At 39.7% G+C, this 23,383-nt stretch overlaps 1 protein-coding gene across 2 annotated transcripts in view; it reads right to left on the reverse strand.

The window, feature by feature from the left end:
• The window catches only part of NSF (N-ethylmaleimide-sensitive factor), a 164,549-nt gene extending 141,384 nt beyond the window's left edge, over positions 1–23,165 (reverse strand). The window contains exon 1 of one of the 2 annotated variants that reach the window (XM_012001929.1): positions 1,027–1,040. In XM_012001929.1, the coding sequence (XP_011857319.1) occupies positions 1,027–1,040 (14 nt within the window). Of the gene's footprint in view, positions 1–1,026; positions 1,041–22,946 lie in introns of those variants that run through there. The other variant, XM_012001928.1, reaches the window with a different exon arrangement.
• Between the last annotated feature and the right edge of the window lie 218 nt (positions 23,166–23,383).

Raw genomic sequence — 23,383 nt, forward strand, 5'->3', positions numbered from 1 at the left:
AAAAAAAAAAAAAAAAAAAGAAATGAAAATATAAAACTGACAGGCATTTTATATGTTGAGTTATTAGAACATTTAGCCGTCTGAAGGGTATAGAAATGTCTTCATTAAAACAACTTAAAATGTCAAAACTTATAAACTTATTGCTACTATAAAGAATGAAAATTTCAACAAACCTTTAATGGAAACTTTAGTGAGGTAATTACATCATTACTTACTTGAAAGCCTTTCATGTGCAGAAAGATTATTCGCTTATCTTCATCAAAGAAACTGGGGGGATTTAATCAGGACTCTTCTGGACAACACTGCACAGTTTTGGAATTTAAATCACATACTTTCGTCCAAAGGTCCACTTAAAAAACTGGATTAAAGTAGGCTTTACTCTTTACCAAATAATTTAATAGGGCAAAATAAACAGAAAGAAAAATAAAGAGTGTGGCATCTGAACAAAAGAGCTTCCTCTACCTGAACTGTCACCCTTATGAATCCACTGGTTCTTCCTCTGTGGTGCTCTAGGCTTTGGTTTCACTTCTGTCACAGGAAAGGGAAGGACTGAAAACACAAACCTGCCCCAGGGCCAGCTCAGCTAACATGTCTCACTCAACTATTTCTTGTTAGAGGATCTTTCCTGAAAAATAACATTTCAGAACTACACTGTTCAGCAAAGAAATCACTACACATATTTCACTATTAAAATTAATTTAGTTAAATTCAATTCTTCAGTTGCACTAGCCCTATGTTTCAAGAGCCACATGCGGCTAGATCACTGCAGAAAGTTTCATCGGATAGTACTGGCCTAGAATAGCGCAAGGAAGGCCATCAGTACTAATCTTCAGGCCTATGGAATCCCTCTGTGCTACATATTCCTGTAACAATAACTTCTCTTAAAATTCTGAAGTCACCTGGGACTAGAAGTGATGGGGTAGAAATAAGTTAAACTTACATGTCCTATAGTTATCTCTTGAAGAGCCTTTAGGGATATCCTTGACATTCTCTATCTCAAACTAATAACTGTTCACATAGATGAACCTCCTGCCTGGCATCCCTTAGAACTTTAGAATTCCTTTACAAGTTTATAATGAAAAGAAAAACAATTCCCATTTTGGTCTTTTGGGGGGAAAAGCATGCAAAGAAAAACATAAAAGGCTGACAACATTCAATACTGGCAAAGATGCAACACAGTTTCTACAAAGTTAATGTGACCCAACAAGTGCACCCCTAGGTTTTTAGTTGAAAGAAATGAAAATACATCCACACAAAGACACGCACACAAGTGTTCGCAACAGCTGTACTCATAATAGCCTAAAAATGGAAACAACACAAATGTCTACCAAAAGATGAATGAAGAAATTATAGGAGAGCCATACAATTGAATACTACTCAGAAATTCAAAAGAAACTAGTCCAGGTGCAGTGGCTCATGCCTGTAATCTCAACACTTTGGGAGGCCAAGGCAGGGGCATCGCTTGAGTCCAGGAGTTCCAGACCAGCCTGGGCAACATGGTGAGACCCTGTCTCTACAAAAGGTATATAAATTAGCCGGGCATGGTGGCACATGCCGGTAGTCCCAACTACTTGGGAGGCTGAAGTGCGAGGATTGCTTGAGCCCAGGAGTATGAGGTTGCAGTGAGCTATGATCACACCACAGTACCCCAGCCTGGGCAACAAAGCAGGACCCTGTCTCTACAAAAAAATAAAAACTAAACTTAAAAAGACACACACTAAACTGTTAACAGTGGTTACCACCAAGGAGAAAGACAAGAAGATGTGAAGGAAACACGTTCACTCTTCACAATTCTGAACTGCTGGAACTGTTTTTACAATAAATAAAGTTTGTCTCACAAAAATCATTTCAAATGTAGAAAACTTTTATGTATAATTTGTTCCCTACAGCATTATTTTAACAGTGATGAATTAGGAGCAACCTAAAGGTCCTGTTTCAAAGTAATGGTTCTGTAAACTACAACATACCTGCACTTGATTATATATATCATATAAGGATCAAAATTCTCGTAACACACTGACGTAGGGTTCATATCACAGAATTGTATATAGAAATTTTACTTTACAGTTTTTTTTGGTGTATGTGTGTGAGGCAAGGTCTGGCTCTATCACCCAGGCTGGAGTGCAGGGGCGCCACCTCAGCTCACTGCAACCATTGCTTCCCTTGCTCAAGCCATCTTCCCACCTCAGTCTCCCGAGTAGCTGAGACTACAGGCAAGCGCCACCACGCCAGGCTAATTTTTGTAATTTTTGTAGAGATGGGGTTTCATCAGGTTGGCCAGGCTGGTTCCGAACTCCTGACCTCATGTGATCCGCCTGCTTCAGCCTCCGAAAGTGCTGAGACTACAAGTGTTAGCCACCACGCTCAGCCTACAGCATCATTTTTTTTTAAAGTATAGCAAACCAACTAAATGGAAACACACCAAAACGTGAAAAACAACTGACTGTAAAATGAAACTATGGGTGATTTCCAGTTTTCCACACTGATTTTAAATCTCGTATGTGAAGTTTTCAGGTATATCTGCTTCTATTTCTAGGTTGGTTGTTTTACTTCATTAACTATCTGATTTCTGTACTAGTACTACATTGTTTTAATTACCATATAAGGCATATTTTGATGTCTAGTTTTGTCAGATTCGTATCAAAAAATTAATATTCTTAACTTCACAGAAGCATCTCAGGACATGCATCTCAAATGTTTAAAGAGGCAGAAGGCTCCCTCCCCTGTCTTTTTCTTTGAGATGGAGTCTCACTCTGTCACCCACGCTGGAGTTAGTGCAGTGGCTCGATCTTGGCACACTGCAACCTCCACCTCCCAGGTTCAAACAATTCACCTGCCTCAGCCTCCAAAGTAGCTGGGATTACAGGCAACCGCCACCACACCCGGCTAATTTTTGTATTTTTTGTAGAGACAGGTTTCACCATGTTGGCCAGGCTGGTCTCGAATTCCTGACCTCAAGTGATCCGCCCACCTCAGCCTCCCAAAATGCTGGAATTACAGGCGTAAGCTACCACGCCCGGCTATCCCATCACTACCACCCTGCCCAATCTTTGCTCTCTTGAATCTTGGCACACTGCCAGTAAGCCTCTCACGGGTCACTAAAAAAGTAAAAATCCCATAATTCTATTTTAATTCTACTCTCTAATTCTTTTAACTCCCTTCAAACTAGCAACCTTTTCTTTCTTCTCTTTATTACCAAACCTTTCAAGTCTCCTTCCTTGACTTCCATGTTCTCATCCTATGGCTATCTTCTTCAACCATTCTCTGAAATCCTTTCCAGCAGCCACTTTACTGTAATTGCTGTCTTCAAAATCACCAATGACTAAATGCCAAATACAGTGGTACCTCCTTCTCCTCAGTATTCACTTTTTCATTTGTCTTGCTGTGTTCCTCTTCTGTTAATATCATCATTATCGTTTCAAGTCATTAAATTCAAGATTTCAGGGTCATTCTTCCCTTCACTGCCTATCCCCAGAATGCACACATAAACAACCAAGAGTCTACTAAGTCTACTGCACTCACTCGGATGTGCCTCCCTTCCAGTCTCACAACCATAACCTAGTTCAGCTATATCACCTCTCCTAAAAAACTGCAATGGTAATAACCGGTGTCCCTGGTTCTAACTTTTGTTCTCCTCCAACTCAGCCTTCCCTCCGCCAGCAGACATGACCTGAGACTAAAAATATGATTCCTAAGTAATAAAGCCCAAACTCCTTAGTATGCTACTCACAGTCACCTATGCAAGATTCATCTTTATTTTTCTGCATCATCTACCTCAACACCCCACCCTAACCCCATGTACCTCACATTCCAAACTCCATTCCTTCACTCACACTATTCCTTTTGACTGAATTCCCTATTTCAAACCCCTTCCACCTGTGAAAATCTTTCCCACCTTGCAAAGCCAAGTTTATGAAACTCCCTGGTTCCTAGTAAGATTGAATATCTCCTTTGTGCTTTTTCAGCTGTCTTTGTACTACTTATTACAAGCTGCCTTACATTAGACTTATTTAAGTACCATACCTTCCTCACAAGATTCTAAGCTCTGATTCTCCTGCACCACTCAGGGATTATACAATAAATGTTAATGGAGTTCTCACTGCCATTTTTGACACACACACACACACACACACATATATATATATTTTTTTTTAAAGACAGAGTCTCACTCTGTTGCCCAGGCTGGAGTGCAGTGGCACGATCTCGGCTTACTGTAACCTCTGCCTCCCAGATTCAAGCAATTCTCCTGCATCAACCTCCCAAGTAGCTGAGACTACAGGCATATGCCACCACGCCCTGGCTAATTTTTTGTATTTTTAGTAGAGACGGGGTTTCACCATGTTAGCCAGCATGGTCTCAATCTCCTGACCTCATGATCCGCCCACCTCGGCCTCCCAAAGTGCTGGGATTACAGGCGTGAGCCACTGCGCCCGGCTGATATATTTCATATAATATAAAATTAATCATTTAAAACGTATACTTGGGTGATTTTTGTTTTTTGGAGTGTTTTGTTTTGAGAGACAGGGTCATGCTCTATCACTCAGGCTGGAGCCCAGTGGCACAATCACAGCTCACTGTAACCTCGAATTCCTAGGCTCAAGTGATCTTCCCACCTCAGCCTCCAAAGTAGCTGGGACTACAGACACACACCACCATACTCAGGTAATTAATTTTTTTTTTTTTTTTTTTTTTAGAAACAGGGTCTTCCTGTGTTGCCCAGGCTGGTCTTGACTTCCTGGCCTCAAGCAATCTTCCCACCTGGGTCTCCCAAAGTGTTGGGATTACAGGCATGAGCCACTGCACTCAGCCTTTGAATGGTTTTTAGTATATTCACTATGTTGTACAACCATAACCACTATCTAATTCCAGAACAGTCCCATCACCCCAAAAAGAAACTCTGTCCCTACTTGCAGTTAGTCTCAATTCATCCCTTCTTTCATTCCTTCTCAACCACTAATCTACTTTGTCTCTATGAATTTGCTTATTGTGGACATTTCATGTAAGCAGAATCACACAATTTGTCATCTTTGTGACTGGATTTTCACTTAGCACAATGTTTTCAAGGTTCATGTTGTAGCATGCGACAGTTATTTCATTATTTTTATTTATTTATTTTGTAGAGACTGGGTCTATGTTGCCCAGGCCGGTCTTGAACTCCTGGCCTTAAGCAATCCTCCCATTGTGACCTCCTAAAGCAATAGGATTACGCTTGAGAGCTACTGCACCTGGCTTCTGCATTCCTTTTTATGGCTGGATAAGATTTCATTGTATGGATATGCCACATTTTATTTATCATTTCATCCGCTGATGGACATTTGGGTTGCTTCCACTTTTTGGCAACTATGAATAAATAATGCCACTTGTTAATGTATGTACAAGTTAATGTATGAACATATGTTTTCAATTCTCTTGGGTCTATACCCAGGAGGAGAATTGTTGAGTCATTCTATGTTTAGTTTTTTTGAGGAACTGCAAAACTTTTGTGCAGTAACTGCATCATTTTACATTTCCATCAGCAATGAAGGCTCTAGTTTCTCTACTTCCTTACCAAAACTTGTTACTGTCTTAAAAAAAAAATAGTATGACCATCCTAGAGGATATAAAATGTTATCTCTCACTGTGGTTTTGATTTGTAATTCCCTACAGACTATGATGTTGAAGATCTTGTCATGTGCTTCTAAGTCATTTGTACATCTTCTCTGGAGAAATGTCTATTCTATTCAAATGCTTTGCCCATTTTTAAATTGCACTGTCTTATCTTTGTTGAGTTGAAAGGGTTCTTTGCATATTCGGGATATAAACAATATATATAAACTATGTATACTTATCAGAGATATAATTTGCAAATATTTTCCCCCATTCTGTGAGTTGTCTTCATTCTACAGTGTCCTTTGATGCATGAAAGTTTTTAACGAAGTCCAGTTTATCTACGTTTTTCTTTCACTGCTTGTGTTTTTGTTTTATATCTTCAAAAATCACCATTTAATCCAAGGTCATACAGATTTTCACCTATGTTTCCTTCTAAGAACTTAACAGGTTTAGGTCTTTGATCCATTCTGAGTTAATTTCGTATGTGATGTGAGGCAGGGATCCAAATTCTTTTTTTTTTTTTTTTTTTTTGAGACGGAGTCTCGCTCTGTCGCCCAGGCTGGAGTGCAGTGGCCGGATCTCAGCTCACTGCAAGCTCCGCCTCCCGGGTTTACGCCATTCTCCGGCCTCAGCCTCCCGAGTAGCTGGGACTACAGGCGCCCGCCACCTCGCCCGGCTAGTTTTTTGTATTTCTTAATAGAGACGGGGTTTCACCGTGTTAGCCAGGATGGTCTCGATCTCCTGACCTCGTGATCCGCCCGTCTCGGCCTCCCAAAGTGCTGGGATTACAGGCTTGAGCCATCGCGCCCGGCCCCAAATTCATTTTTTTACATGTAGATATCCAGTTGCCCCAGCAACATTTGTTGAAAAGATTATTCTTTCCCCAGTTAATGATCTTGGCACCCTGGTCAAAATCAACTGACCATAAATGTATGGGTTTATTTCTGGACTCTAAATTGTATTCCATTGGTTTACATGACTCTCCTCATGCCAGTGACATGCCATCTGGATTACTGTAGTTTTGCAGTAAGTTTTGAAATCAGGAAGTATGAGTCCTACAATTTTGTTCTCTTTTTTTCAAGATTGTTGTGGCAAATATGGCTCTACAATTCCATACAAATTATAAGATCAGGTTGTCTATTTTCGGGAAAAAGGCAGTTGAACTGTGACAGGGATTGCATTAAATTTGTAGATAAATCTGGGTAGCATTGCCATCTTAACAATATTAAGTCTTCCAAGCCATGAACACAGGACGTCTTTCAATTTATTTAGCTCTCTACTTTCCTTCAACATGTTTTCTGTTTTTTAGTGTACAAACCTTACACTTCTTTGGTTAACTTTATTCATAAGTATTTTATTCTTTCTGATGTTATTATAAATAGATTTTTTTCTATTTCATTTTCAGATTATCCATAGCTAGCATATAGGAATGCAACTGATTTTTAGATAATAATCTTGTATCTTGCAACTTTGCTGAATTCATTTATTAGTTCCAATTTTGTTTTTGGTAAATTCTGTAGGATTTTTCTACATATAAGATCATGTCATCTGTAAATATAGTTTTATTTCTTTCTGATATAAATGTCTTTTCTTTTTCCTGCCTAACTGCCCCACCTAGAACCGCCAATAGAGTGTTGAATAGGAGTGGCGAGAGCATCTTTGTCTTGTTTTGATCTTAAGGGGGAAAGCTTTCAGTCTTCAACCATTAAATATGATGTTAGCTGTGAATTTTTCTGTTAGTTGGATTTTGTTTGTTGAACTGAATTTTGACAGTGCCAACTCATAAGGTTGCTCTGAGAATCTAATAAGAAAAGATCTGTGAAGGTGTTTTCAAAACTGTAAAATATCATTTAATTTCAAGATTGTCTTATTCAGTGACTTGGTACTCTTACTCTAAAAAGTTTCAGAGTAATGTTAAATGAATCAAAATGTTTCTGAAGCTTTTTTAATTCCTGACATCCTGACAAACCTTTTGCACTTATGTTGTTTTGAAAGGGGAAGAAAAAGGGAAAACTCTTTGGAGAAGGAATCAGAACAAGGATCCAAGGCCTAGAGCCTCTCCCCTGTCCCAACAAGGGAATGCCAGCCCAGTACGACTCAGGATGTTCAGGAAAGCAGAAAGGAGAAATGCAAAAACGGGCAAGCAGCAGCATGGTATGGAGGAATGAACACGGGATTTAATGGAAAAAGATAGCTGAGATTCCAGTTGTTCAGAAACAACTGAAAAAAACAGTAGGGCTGGGTGCGGTGGCTCAAAACTATAATCTCAACACTTTGGGAGGCCAAGGAGGGAGATCATTTGAGGCCAGGAGTTCAAGACCAGCCTGGGCAACATAGTGAGACCCAAACTCTACAAAAAAGAAAGAAAAGAAAAGAAAAAGAAAAAAGAAAAGAAAAGAAAATTAGCCTGGCTTGGTGGCACAAACCAGTAATCCCAGTTATTAAGGGGGCTGAGGTGAGAGGTTCGAGCCCAGGAGGTCAAGGCTACAGTGAGCCCTGATCATGCTACTGCACTCCAGACTGGGTGACAAAGTGATACCTATCTCAAAAAAAAAAAAAAAAAAGAAACAGTGAGACACCCGAGATTATTAGAAGGTCTACTAAACTGCACATCTTCAATGCTGCATGATGTATTGACTTACATCCATAAGGCCACAGTATACTTATCTAAATTGTTGATGCTTTTAGTCACTATAACACAGCATGCTAATAATTTATGATGTGTCCTTAATATTGAGAGGTTTCTCATTTAACAAATTCAGCTTGCTAATAAATATAAACACAGTATTTACATATTATTTAGAAATAACTGAGTAGAAATCATATTTACAAATAATTGAGTCAAAAATCAGCTGTTAGAAAGCAAAAAGAAATTACTAGCCTACTTCTGTTCCATAGAACAAATATTTGATAAATATTTATAATGTCCCAGGCACTGTGCTAGGTGCAGGAGATGCTCAAGTTAACAACAAAGCAGTTACCACTTTTTATATTTTTTTGAACACTGAACAGGAATAAAATATGTATAAAATATAGGTAACACATAAAACACCATAAACCTGCTACCCAGTTTAAGAAAAAGAACATTATTTAAATCAAGTTTTTATTGAAGAAAAACATATACACAGAAAAGTGCATACATTGTATGTGTTTGGCTCAATGAATTTCTACAAAGTGAACACACCCAGGGTAATCAACAGTTAGGTGAAGAGGACATTACCAGCATCCCATACTGCCCGCTCCTAGTCATTATCCTTCTACTCAACCGCAGATACCCACTAGCTTAATTTCTGTCATCAGAGATAGAAATCATGAATAGAAATATATTCACTCCTCCCACCCCCAGGAGTATAAGTGCTGGGTCACGGCATCCTGCCTACTCTCAGTTTTAGGGAATTCTTTTAGTTTTCCAAAGAGGTTGTGCTCATGTATTTTCATCAGCTCCAGCTGCTGCACATCCTCATCACCACTTAGAATTGCCATGACAGGCCAGGCGCGGAGGCTTATACCTGTAATCCCAGCACTTTGGGAGGCCGAGGCAGGTGGATAGCTTGAGATCAGGAGTTCGAGACCAGCCTGGCCAACATGGCAAAACCCCATCTCTACTAAAATACAAAAATTAGCTGGGCGTGGTGGCAGGTGCCCATAATCCCACCTATTCGGGAGGCTGAGGCAGGAGAATCACTTGAACTCAGAAGGCAGAGGTTGCAGTGAGCCAGGATCGCACCACTACACTCCAGCCTGGGCAACAGAGCAAGACTCCATTTCAAAAAAACAAAACAAAACAAAATCAAACCCAAATTGTCATGACAATGTGTTCTTAATTTAACTTTCTGGTGGGTGTGGAATAACATTTCCCTGAGGTTTTAACTTGTGTTTATCTGATGACTAATGAGGTTGAGCATTTAACATATGTTACAGGTAAGTTCTTTGTGAAATGCCTGTTTGAATCCTTTGTTCATTTTTCCATTGGCTTTCTGTCCTTTCTTTTTATTCTTGATTTATAGTTCTTTATATATTCCAGGTACAAGTCCTTGTCAAATACATGTATTTCTTTTTTCTTTTTTGAGACAGAATCTTGCTCTGTCGCCCAGGCTGGAGTGCAGTGGCGCGATCTCGGCTCACTGCAAGCTCCGCCTCCCAGGTTCACGCCATTCTCCTGCTTCAACCTCCTGAGTAGCTGGGACTACAGGCGCCTGACCCCACGCCTGGCTAATTTTTTGTATTTTTAGTAGAGACAGGGTTTCACCGTGTTAGCCAGGATGGTCTGGATCTCCTAACCTCATGATCTGCCTGCCTCAGCCTCCCAAAGTGCTGGGATTACAGGCGTGAGCCACTGCGCCCGGCTGTCAAATATGTGTAATTTCAAATACCTTCTCCCATTCTCTTCTTTCTCCTCAGTGGCGTCTACTATGGAGTGAAATGTGCACTCCCCACTGCCCCCACCAAAATTTATTAGTTGAGGCGCTTCCCCCACCCCAACTATTTTGGAGATAGGGACTTTAGGAGGTAATTGAGGTTAAATTAGGTCACAAGCGAAGGGCCCTAATCTGACAGGACTGTGGCTTTATAAGAAAAGGAAGAGAGATGGTGAGATCTTGCTGTCTATCTGCCGCACAGACACACGGCAAGAAGCCTGTGTGCAAGCCACAAAGACAGTGGTCACCAAAACACAGTCATACTGGCACCCTGGTCTCAAACTTCCAGTTTCCGGAACTGTGAGAAAATACATTTCTCTTGTTTAAGCCACCAAGTCTACAGCATTGTGTTATGGCAGCCTGAGCAGACTAAGACGGTGTCTTTTGATGAAATCCAATTAATCAATTTTTTTCCTTTGTATCTAGCGCTTTTTGTATTCTGTTTAAGAAATCTTGGCCGGGCGTGATGGCTCAGGCCTGTAATCCCAGCACTTTGGGAGGCCGAGACGGGCGGATCACGAGGTCAGGAGATCGAGACCATCCTGGCTAACACGGTGAAACCCCGTCTCTACTAAAAAATACAAAAAAACTAGCCGGGCGAGGTAATGGGCGCCTGTAGTCCCAGCTACTTGGGAGGCTGAAGCAGGAGAATGGCGTAAACCCGGGAGGCGGAGCTTGCAGTGAGCTGAGATCCGGCCACTGCACTTCAGCCTGGGCGACAGAGCGAGACTCCGTCTCAAAAAAAAAGAAATCTTTACCTGTCTCCAATGTTTCTGCCTTTTCTTGTCATTAATTTCCACCTTGCCTACATTATGATCAGATATTATAAAGATATCAGCACCTTGGATGTGGTGTTCAATACTCCTCAATTATTAACATTGTTAATTATATTAAGTCTTCTAAATTAATGCAGTGCAAAAGTACTTTCTACGCTGTCCAATACAGCAGCCATATAGCAGCCATTGTCACATGTCACTAGTAAGCACTTTAAAAGTGGCTATTGCAACTGAGAAACTGAATTTTTAATTTAATTTTCAGCTGTAACCATTTTGTCTTTTTAATTTTTCAATTACTGACAGAGTTTTGAAACTCCTCACCATGGTAGATTTGTCTATTTCATCTTACATTTATGTCATTTTGTTCTTTGTACATTGAGGCAATTATTAGGTTCACACAAGTTTGGAATTGTTTTTACCTTTATGGATAAATAAACCTTTTCTCATTGTCGAGGGACCTATCTCTAGCTATCTCCTGTTTGAAAGATCATATTGTCTCATGCTAATATAGCTAGTTTACCTCCCTTTTGGTTAGAATTTGCCTGATAGACTTTTTCCATCCTTTTGCTTTCTATCTTTCTACATTCATATGTATTAGCTCTCTCTCTCTTGAAAATTATAGCTAGATTTTATGTTGTTTCAGTAAGGTTTTTTTGCTTGTTTTTATTTATTTACTTTTTGAGACGGAATCTCACTCTGTTGCCCAGGCTGGAGTACAGTGGCATGATCTTGGCTTACTGCAACCTCCGTATCCTGGGTTCAAGTGATTCTCCTGCCTCAGCTTCCCAAGTAGCTGGCATTACAGGTGAGCACCACAACACCCAGTTAATTTTTGTATTCTTAGCAGAGGCAGGGTTTCACCATGTTGGCCAGGCTGGTCTCAAACTCCTGATCTCAAGTGATCCACCTGTCTCAGGCTCTCAAAGTGCTGGGTTTACAGGCATGAGCCACTGCACCCAGCCTGCTTGTTTTTAAATAATCCAATCTGACATTCTTTGTCTGAATGATGTATTCAGTCCACCATATATTTGATTTGATTTTTACATTTTATTTTTGCTTCCTCTTTATCTGACCTTTTCTATGTTTTTCACTTCTTCCTTGCCTTTTAAAAATTGTTTTTCCGCTATAAATTATTCCTAATATTTATATTATTTTAGTAGTTACTCTGAAAATACTAATACACACACTTATAAAAATCTAAAGTTAATTGAATAGCTTTACCTTTCTCTTCAACAGTATAAAGATCATAAAACACTTTAACCAGTCTTTTGATTTAGATACCATTGTTATAAAATATTTAGTTTTTCTTTTTTTTTGAGATGGAATTTCGCTCTTGTTGCCCAGGCTGGAGTGCAAAGGCGTGATCTCAGCTCACCGCAACCTCTGCTTCCTGGGTTCAAGCGATTCTCCTGCCTGAGACTCCCAAGTAGCTGGGATCACAGGCATGTGCCACCATGCCTGGCTAATTTTTTTCTTATTTTATTTTTAGTAGACACGGCGTTTCTCCATGTTGGTCAGGCTGATCTCAAACTCATGACCTCAGGTGATCTGCCCGCCTCGGCCTCCCAAAGAGCTGGGATTACAGGCATGAGCCACCATACCCAGCCTATTTAGTTCTATTTTTAAAATCTCCACATACATCATTTTATAAAGCCAAGCCAACATTTATTTCAATATATCCACAAATTTATCATTATCTTTACTCTTCAATCCTTCTTAAATCTCAGACTTTACATCAGTGGTCACTTTTTTTTTTTTAGCCTTCAGGAAATTGATCCGAATTTCCACTAGTAGGGAAGGTTTGACGGTTACAACGTTCAGTATTTGTCTGTTTTAAAGTGTCTAATTTTGCCCCCATTCTTCACAAGATATACAATTCTTGGTTGACAATTATTTTCTCTAAGCATATGGAAAATATTATTCCCTGTCTTACGGCTTTCACTATTATAGACAGGAAATTAGCTGACAGCCCAAATACCTGAAGGTAATATCTTTTTTCTCTGACAGCTTTTAAGACCTCTCTATGGTATTATGCAGTTTCTTTAAAAAATGTTTAGGTGTGAATTTCTCTTCTTTTTATCCTTTCTAGGATATTTTAGCTTCCTAAATTTGTAGGTTGTTTTTCATCAGTTCTCTGTCATTATCTCTTCAAATACTGCCTTTGCTTCATTCTTTTCCATGCCCCTGCTCCCCTGGCCCTGGAATTCTGACTAGACTGAACCTTCTTACTCTACCTTCCGTATTCTCTTAACTCTTTTATTACTTTTCATTTTCTTGCCTCTATACTGCAATTTTTTCAGATCCACTTTACTAAATCTTTCTTTAGCTATGTCTAATCTGTTATTAAATTTGTACACTGGTCATTTTTGTATACTTGCTCCTTATTCCTATTTAAATTTTTTTTTCTGTAAGCATATTAAATACATGTATTTATAATCTGTGTCTGCTAATTGCAATATGTGAAGTCTTTGCAGGTTCTGATTCTGCTCTTCATTGTTTCTGCTTGCTCTCATTCATTGCATCTTATTTCTTTCTGCATTTTGTGAATGTGAGATCGTATTTCTTACAGCTTTATGTTTAGGAATTTTCTAAATCCTAAGATCAAGATGGGTTCTCCCAAGAAGTTTTGTATTTGCTGCTTTTTAGACATTCTTAGGCATTTTAAGGCATCGTCACTCTTGTACCACTTTTATATTTAATTACTGGCTTAAGATTTTCATACCATCCAGATAATATAAAATTAGGATTCAAACCTGCATGAAGGTCAGCTTGTGGGTAAAACTTCTCAGGGAATTTCTGTAACCTTCCCATCACCACAAAAGTTTGAGGCAGGAAATTTTCCTTTCTGATCCTTAGACAAGGTAAGTTTATTACTAGTTCTCATTTATTATGATGTATAGCCCCTTGGGGTACCATCTTTACCGGTAGAGGTAGGACGTTCTACCAGAAAACTACCAACTTTTATATTCTGTTCTCTGGGCTTCTTGAGGCACAAGCACAAGTTAACTAGGTTTTCCAAGTAAAGCCATTTGCAAATAATGTCCTCAAGGCAAAAGTACTTGGCTTATATTTCTGGGTTTTCACCTTCACATAGTTTTTGGCCTGATTATTCCTTCCTTTTCAGCCAGCTATCTCCATGCATGTAAGGTTTTTACTTAAAAAATATTTTATCTGCCAGGCACAGCTGCTCACACCTGTAATCCCAGCACTCTGGGAGGCCCAGGTGGAAGAACTGCTCGAGCCCAGGAGTTAGACCAGTCTGGGCAACATGGCAAGACCCCATCTCCATAAAAAATAAAAAAATTTGCTGGACATGGCACCCGTGGCCCCAGCTACTCGGGAGACTGAAGTGGGAGGATCGCTTGAGTCCAACAGGTTGAGGTTGCAGTCAGCCATGTTCACACTACTGCACTCTGGTCTGTGTGACAGAGCAAGACCCTGTCCCCCCTCCAAAAAAAATTTATCTAGAATTTTAAATTGTTTATTTGGGAAGGTCAGTCAGGGTACCTAATTAACTATACTGCAGGAAAATAGCTATGCTTTCTTAAAAGTTTGAAAATTGGATATAGATGAAAGTATTAATGGGAAGAAGACGATAACCTTGAAACCTATCAATAACAAGGTTGAGTATACATTTGGAAAGAAATCTGGAAAAAATACCTTCAACAATTTATAAGGAACTAAATTGGAGAGCTCAAAATACTCAGTGAATGCTTCTCAACTTTAACATACATCAGAATCACCTGGAGAATTTACTGATAGAGAATGCTAAGCCCTACCCCAGGGTTTCTAAATTAGTCAACCTGAAGTGGGAACTGAGAATTTGCTTTTCTAACAAGTTCTCAGATAATGCTAATTTGCTGGTCTGCAGAACCCACCATCACAATCACTGTACTAAGAGAAATAAACTTCATAAAACAGGAACACTGACAGGTTCATTTCATTACCTTCTACAAAAGAAGAGAAGAAACGTGTGGAAATGAGATTTCAATAACACTCTTGGTCCATCTCATCATTTAACTTATACTTAAGTTAATTTGGTGATTGATAAGTAGATTTATTGAAAGATTTGTGAAAAAGGACTGCAGTGCAGCAGCTGTTTAAAGCTAGATCTATAATACTAATGATTTAAATAACACAATAAACAACATTATTTAGAGTATTCAACAGCTTGGCAGAGAATATCAAAATTCAAACTACAGACATTTTCAGAAGTGACAATTTACTAAGATGTTCAGAAACAAATGTATTGTTCAATCATTCAGGAATCATAATATCCCCATACCAGGCTCTATTCTCAGCAATGGGAACTGTCTGCTATCATCCCACAAAATTGTATCAATATTATTCTCTAGGAGAAAAATAGGCAGGATAATTAAATTTAAAAATTTGACACAGAGGTTCATTGGAAGACTCAGAATTAGTGATAATTGCTAGTTTCATTGCTTGTCAAGCCAACTACAAAAATGTTTATCAGCACACAACACTGAAAACACTTTACAACTTTTTAAAAAACCCACCAATGCAGCCCTAAGTCTTTATTATGTGGTGATTTTAAAAAGAAATGACTCTTGCATTTCAAAAATGACTAACTTATTTCTTACCTGAAATTAATAATTTTCCCATTTCTTCCTCCACCAAAGATCTATATGGCTAGTGCAAATCTATCAGCACTTTAGCAGTTCTTTCTGAATTTAGCAAAAGACCAAAATACCCTGCATTACTCATAAACAGCTGATGCTAATTCATTTGGTTTCAAATCTACAAGGCACAAGTTGTGAGAAATTAACACTTTCAGCTTAAAGTCAAAGAAAAGGAGATCAGGTTCCTAAAGTTATTGAGCTGAATTTTATTGAAGTGCTCTTTGTGGCTGCCCTAATAAAATATAAGAGGAAAAATGTAGGTCAAAAATCAATACTGGTAGGTTAAAAGTGTCTTTAAACAAACAAACAAACAAACAAACAGTCTCGCTCTGTTGCCCAGGCTGGAGTGCAGTGGCACGATTTCAACTCACTGCAACCTCCACCTCTTGGGTTCAAGCTGATTCTCGTGCCTCAGCCTCCTGAGTAGCTGAGACTACAGGCATGTGCCACCGTGCCCGCTAATTTTTGTATTTTTAGTGGAGATGGGGTTTTGCTATGTTGTCCAGGCTGGCCTTGAACTCCTGGCTTCAAGTGATCCACCCGCCTCAGTCTCCCAAAGTGCTGGGATTACAGGCGTGAGCCACCGCGCCTGGCTGTAATGTTCTATTTTTTAAAAGATAAATATCTGAAGCAGGTATCATAATATGTTAACATTTCTTAAATCTCAGTGGTAATCACATGGATATACGTTATTCACTGTACTTTTTGTCATGATTGAAATCTCTTAAAAGGGTGTATGAATTATACTCATAGAAAAATACTTAGGGCTTCCAGAAATGGTTACATCTACACAAGAAACATTTCGTTTTCACTATAAAAAAAAGTTGGAAATTAGAAGTTTAAATCACTAGGAAACTGAAGTCAGTAGGTAGCTCTCAGAGCAATATTAAGGGTATCAGTACTAAAATATGAAAGAGTATCTCACTGAGCAATTTTCACTTAAAATACTACAGTCAGAGGACAGATGCTTTAAAAAGCATTACAGAAAGTTCTTAGTGTACTGCCCAATGCAGGTATTTGCAAGGGTTCACTCTTTCGCCACTTCCAGAATTTTCAATGGTTAATATACTTTACTTTATACTTCTGCACCTTAACTTAAATACTTGAAAAAAGAATCATCCTATACATAAATTTCTCTGGGTTTATCTAATGCTGCTTTAAAGAATTGCTTTGTTTCCTAAAATTCATTGCATTTGAAGATACTTTTGAAAATATCCACTAAAGCGATATACAAAACCAGTAACTACTGCATATAAGACTGCAGAAAGCTGATATACTTTGGAGAGTCAAACTTTCATTTAGGAAATGGATTACCAAACACTTTATAGTATTTGTTTTGATTTGTGGTACTGCACATGAGCTATCCCCAATTTACAGCCTGAGTTCCAAAGTTTCATCTGAAAGTTTATTTGGTAACGATGTCATTCACCCACAAAATGTTACAGATGACTAGGTTTCTAAACAAAGGCTACAAAAGCTTCTGATATTGATACTGATACTGAATATTCTGGCCTGCCCTAGTCAAAACACTGGATTCAATAAATTTTACCTCTAACATCTTTCCATACCCCTTTCAACTCCTAAGAAAGTTCTCTCTCGTTGGTTCCTATTTCACATTATCTTACTCCCATCTCTACAAAACAGATTACCTCGACTGAGTTTAAGGACTTATGAAGAAAGAGATCCACTGGTTTTATTTGCATTAAAGTATGTATATTTTCAGAAAGGGACTGCTGAATCTCCAGTAAGTGAGATTTCTGGCAATTTTAAAAGATAAGCATACAAAACAGTTCAGGCACTGTGGAAAACTTTTCTCTTTTTCTTTTCCAGTAGTGGGAAGGTAGTGGTATCTTCTGATGACCTATAAACTGTACACTGAGTAACATCACACATTTTATTCTTCAGCCAATTTCCCAGATATACTATATACGGTGCTTCATTGGTCAGAGAAAGGAGAGAGCAAGACATACAAGTTACTAGTGCTATCAATAGCAACAGTGATATAACAAAAAAAAACTTCAATTACATAGTGAATATAAATCCCACTTACAAGATGATGTCAGAATACCAAAATTAACCAAATCAAAAGTGCAAGAATTCAAAATAAACTGTCCCCCACAAAAAGGAAATACAAAATCCATTAAGAGTATCGCAACAGCCGGGCACAGTGCCTCACGCCTGTAATCCCAGCACTGTGGGAGGCCGAGGCAGGCAAATCACTTGAGGTCAGAAGTTCGAGACCAGCCTGGCCAACATAGCGAAACCCCGTCTCTACTAAAAATAAAAAAATTAGCCAGGTGTGGTAGCGCAGGCCTGTAATCTCAGCTACTAGGGACGCTAAGGCAGAAGAATTGCTTGAACCCAGTGGGTGGAGGTTGCAGCGAGCCGAGATATCACGCCACTGCACTACAGCCTGGGCAACAGAGCAAGACTCTGTCTCAAAAAAATAAAAAAAAAAAGAGTATTGCAACAACAACAACAACAACAACAAAAATCTGATAAAATTCAACATCCCTTCATGATTAAAAAAACTCTCAACAAATTAGGCATAGAAGGAATACATCTCAAAATAATAAAGTCTATATATAACAAACCCAGAGCTAACGCATACTGAATGAGGAAAGGTGAAATCTTTCTTCTAAAAGCTGGAATGAGGCAGGGATGCCCATTTTCACCACTCCTATTCACCACAGTACTGGAAATCCTAGCCAGAACAACCAGACAAGAGAAAGAAATGAAAGGCATCCAAACTGGACAAGAGCAAGTCAAATTGTGTCTTTGCTGATTATATATCTGTAGGTTTAGAAAACCTTTAAATCAGTAGCATTTCTATACACCAATAATGATCTAGCCAAGAAAGAAATTAAGAAGGCAATCCCATTTACAATAGCTACCAAAAACCTACGAATACATTTAACTAAGGAAGTGAAAGATCTCTACAAGGAAAACTACAAAACACTAATGAAAGAAAATAAAAAAAATCCTATGCTTGTGGAAAGAATTAATATCATTAAAATGACCATATTGCCAAAGTAATCTACAGATCCAATGAAATCCCTATCAAAATACCAATGTCATTCATATGGGACCAAAAAAATCGCTTGAACCTGGGAGGCAGAGGTTGCAGTGAGCCAAGATCACGCCACTGCACTCCAGCCTTGGGTGATGGAGCGAGACTCCATCTCAAAAAAAAAAAAAAAAAAAAAAAATCCAGTGATAGGAGGAATAAATTCAATGTTTGATAGCTGAGTAGATGACTATACTTAATATATTGGACTCATGTACCCTGACTTGATCACTCCACATTATACACATGTAAAAAATTTTTCATGTACTCCATAAATATGCACAAATAAAAGTATTGCAACAAGGTGAACTATATTTGCTAAACATCACTCAGTAATTACTAGAAAATAAAGGCTACCAGAAGAAATGATAGACAATCAGATGGGCCAAAGTTGTTCAGATTTTCCAAAAGGTAGAAGATAGTTTCTGAACATTATTATGTCCAAAAAGTTCTAGGTGAGGTAAACGTAGTCTTCATTACATTCTTGCAACTAAGTTGGTGAACTAGGTAACAGTACCAGGCTGATCTGAGTTCAAATCCTGACCCTGCTTCTTGCTGGCTATGTGAACTTGGCAAGTTACTAAATCTCTCTCTCTCTTTCTCTCTGCAAAAAACAAAGATAATACTACCTACTTTGCAGGGTTGTTTTGTTGGGATTAAATGAGATATATCTGTACTTAAGCAACAGTACCCAAGTGTATTAATGGGTATCAGTCTAGAGACAGGTCCCTGGCAGCATATGCTCAAGGGTTATTTCTGACCCTGTCTTATTCTATTCTTTACCAATAACTCAAATGTAGAAACAGAAGTCACGATTATTAAACCTACAGAGCTAACCAAACTGAAAGAGACAGCTATTATGTTTCCTAACACGAGAAGAACTAAGAATCCAGATTACCTCAACAAATAGCAGACAGGCAATGACCTAAAAAAATGAATTGTAAAAGGATAAGGTCTTGATTTAGGTTCAGTAAAACGGCTCCAAACCTAGAATGGAGCTAGGGAGCTGATTTTAAAAGAACGTGAGTTTTCATTAAGTACAAGCTCAGTTATGAGCCAAGAACGTGATTTACTGTAGAAAAAACGCTAATACAATTTTATCTGGCATGAATAATGGTAGTGTCCATCTCAAGAGAATAATAGCTCAAGTACACTCTTCTCTGATCACTGTGTTCCACTCTGGGCACATTTTAGAAGAAAGGCTGACAAAACAGTAACATTAGGTTACTTCCAGAGGAAGGTAGTCTAAATGATTAAGCCTTTGGAATATGAAACATGCTAGGAATTGGGGGATGTTTAACTTGTAAAATAGAAAATCTGAGGAGATATGTAACCTGTATTCAAGTAAACGAATAGCTCGAGTAGCTATTACATGGAAAATTGTGTTTACACCTTCCATATAGCTTTAAACAGCAGAAATAGTAACTACGTGTAAAAGTTACATGGAACTCCAGATAACAAAGACGTAACATAGCTGTATGACATTACGGGCAAGCTTTAGGGTAATACACCATCTATCACCAGAGTGTTCAGAGATTGATTCATTTTCAACAAAAATGTATTGAGTACCTAAGTCCCAGAAGGTACACAAAGTGCAGTTGCTAATGACTAAATAACTTATATGTTCTCTGCTTTTCACTGAGGTGAAGTGGTAGAAGCAAATAATAACATACACTCAAAGTAACCAAAAAAAAAAAATCTCTAAGGAGAGGAATACAGTTCTTCAAGGGTATATAACAAAGGATCCTTACTTACAATGTGGGGTCAGAATAGGCCTCCCTTGAGTAGCTAAATGATGTCTGAGTAGGAGGTAAATGGTTGTGGCAAAGAACGTTACAAAGAAAGGAAACACCACTTGCAAAGACCTTGCGGTAAAAGAAACTACAGGCTGAAGGAATTGAAAGGCTCATTTACCATATAACCTGAGGACAGAGAGTTAAGAGAGAGAGAGTGGAAAGAAGCAGGAGCAGAACCACAAAGAGTCTTGAAGGCCTCATTAAGGATTTGGTTTTCTCTAAAAAGTAATGGGATGCTGCTGAGGAGGGGTTTAAGTAGTAATGGGCATGGGAAGGAACAATCAATGTCAGTGTCCAGAATGAACTGGAGGTGGGCTATACGCTCTAAGAAGACTACTTGGGAGGCCGGGCACGGTGGCTCAGGCCTGTAATCCCAGCATTCTGGGAGGCCGAGGCAGGTGGATCACCTGAGGTCAGGAGTTTGAGACCAGTCTGGCCAACATGGTAAAACCCCATCTCTACTAAAAACACAAAAATTAGCCGGGTGTCGTGGCGGGCACCTGTAATCCCAGTTACTCAGGAGGCTGAGGTAGGAAAATGGCTTGAACCTGGGAGATGGAAGTTGCAGTGAGCCGAGATCGTGCCATTGCACTCCACGCTGGTTGACAAGAGCGAAACTCCATCCCAAAAATAAAACCAAAAAAACAACAAAACAAAACAAAACAAAAAAACTACTTGGAAGCTTCCTGCAGTAGTCCAGACCAGAAATGATGGTAGTCTGGGAAAACGAGGTAAAAATGAAGATGTGGAAAGGTGGACAGACAGGAGATTTTTAGGTTAAAATGACAGAACCCATGTGACCAATCCAGCTAGTCCAGTGGGTGATTTGGATCTAGTTTAAAGCAATCATTCTCCCAAACCAGAGTCTTTAGACCCTAATTAAACACCTTTATGGGGGGCAGGAGCAGAACTGACAAATTTTACCAAATTTTACCTCTGTATAGGGCAGAGGATATGGATAGGGCAGAGGAGAGATATAAAGGGTTACCCACCCTCTCCCTCCCCCAGATTCCCAGCCTATATAACTGGGTGGATGACAGTATCATTCAGTGAGATATTCCTATCTCACTGAATAGATACAGACAGTCCCTGACTTACAATGGTTTCACTAAACATTTTTCAACTTTACAATAGTGCAAAGGTGACAGGCATTCAACAGAAACTGTACTTTGAGGACCTACACAACCATTCTGTTTTTCACTATCAGCACAGCAATAAATGACATGAGGTATTCAACATTTTATAATATAGGTTTATGTTAGATGATTTTGCCCTACTGTAGGCTACTGTAAGTGTTCTGGGGATGTGTAAGGAAGGTAGGCTAGGCTAAGCTATGATATTCGGTAGATGGGGTGTATTAAATGCATTTTCAACTTCTGACACTTTCAGCTTACAATGGGTTTATCAGAAGGTAACTCCATCGTTAAGTTGAGGAGCATCTACACAAGTTAGGTGGGCTAAGATCCTAGGTTCGGAATTGAAAAAGCTGAGTTTCAGGGGCCTTGATTTTAAATAAGCTGTTGGACGTATTAACCTGAAACTTAAAGGGCAAGTCTGGACTGGGGGTAAAATATTGAGAATCACTGCCATATAGACAGTTGTTGCTATGGGCTTAGAAGAGATTGCCTGAGCAGAAAATTGAGAGAAGATGGCCTTTGAGGAATACCAGCAATGAATAACAAAGTAGAGGAGGGTGAGTCCGCAAAAGAGAGGTCTGAGTCAAACCAGGAGCTAGGCATCCAAGAACACATGTAAAGAGTGCTTTCCATCGAGGAGGCCATGGTCAACAACGTCAAAAGCTGCTGAGACATCAAATAAGGATTGAAAAGTTCAATTAAGTTGAGGGACAGGTTTCAGTGGGATGATGGGACAGAAATCAGACTGCAGTAGGTTGAGGGGTGAGTAGGTGGTAAGCAAATGGAAGACAATAAATATAGACAACTCTATCAAATTTCCTGCTGTAAAGTGGGAAGGGAAAAGGTGACAGCTGTGGGGGTGGGGGAAGGGTTTGTTTTAAGGTAAAGAAGCTTGATTATATTAAGAAGGAGCAGATGAATATACAGATAGGGTCTGAAGTATTGGTAGAAGGACTAGCCTTAAAAGGAGAGACCACGGGGAAAAGGAAGAGAAAGAAGCCAAACTAAATGACCTTTAAGATCCCTTCTGACTCTAGAATCTCATGACCTACAAGTCCCTTTAGATAGGGCTTTTGCATATATGCATAAATCTATGTAAACTTATTCAAAAATTCTGGTACAAAGAGATCAGTCAAGCACATCTTTCGCCCCCAGTGACGCAGTTAATGTCCTCAGGTTTATAACCAGTGTAATCTCTGGGCAGGACTCATCCCTTGAGAGCTTTTAGCTCAAGGCAGACTGCAATACAGCACTCAACCAGCTCTATCTCTCCTCGCCAAATCCATCCTACCCAGCAACCCTAAAGCCTAAAGGAGGAAGTAAATTTAAAACCCTGAAACTACAGCATATCCTGCTGCATTGAAAGCGACTGTCATCCATAAAAACAAAACGTGACAGCCCAAATCCATCCTCACTCCAAGCTAAAGCAAATTCCCGCCTGACCTGACAGTTGACAGGTCCCCCAGATGGCAGGGCTCTAACACTAAAAGTCATTGGCACCCCCTCCTCTTTCCCAACGACCTTTAATTTGTGAAGAGCCAGACATGGGTTCCTGATGACCCTTCCTACACCGCTCGCCCCGAATGCAGCAGACGTGCTCCCGGCAGTTACTCCGGCGTCCCCTAATAAGCCCTCGCAAGGGGGTGCGGAAAGACCCCCAGAGCCAGTCAGAAGGGGCTTCGGCGACCGCGACCCTGCGGCTATGTGGAGGACAAGGGAAACAAGCCCCAAGGAATGGGAGAGGACGACCTGAGGCGCAGCAGACGCGGGTAACGAGGGGGTCATCTCCCCTCGAGGGGGGTAGAGTTGTTGAGGAGGGCTAATCCTCTGCCACCGCTCCCCTGCTACCCTCGAGTCCCGCTCTGGCCTTGCGCCCCATTGCTCGGATTCACTCCCACTCCCCTGGGGCCTCCTGGACCCCGGAGTGCCCGCGAGCCCGGCGACCCTGCCTCGAGCCT

The sequence above is a fragment of the Mandrillus leucophaeus genome, unplaced genomic scaffold (genome assembly GCF_000951045.1).
Source record: "Mandrillus leucophaeus isolate KB7577 unplaced genomic scaffold, Mleu.le_1.0 Scaffold670, whole genome shotgun sequence".
Taxonomy (NCBI): Eukaryota; Metazoa; Chordata; class Mammalia; order Primates; family Cercopithecidae; genus Mandrillus; species Mandrillus leucophaeus.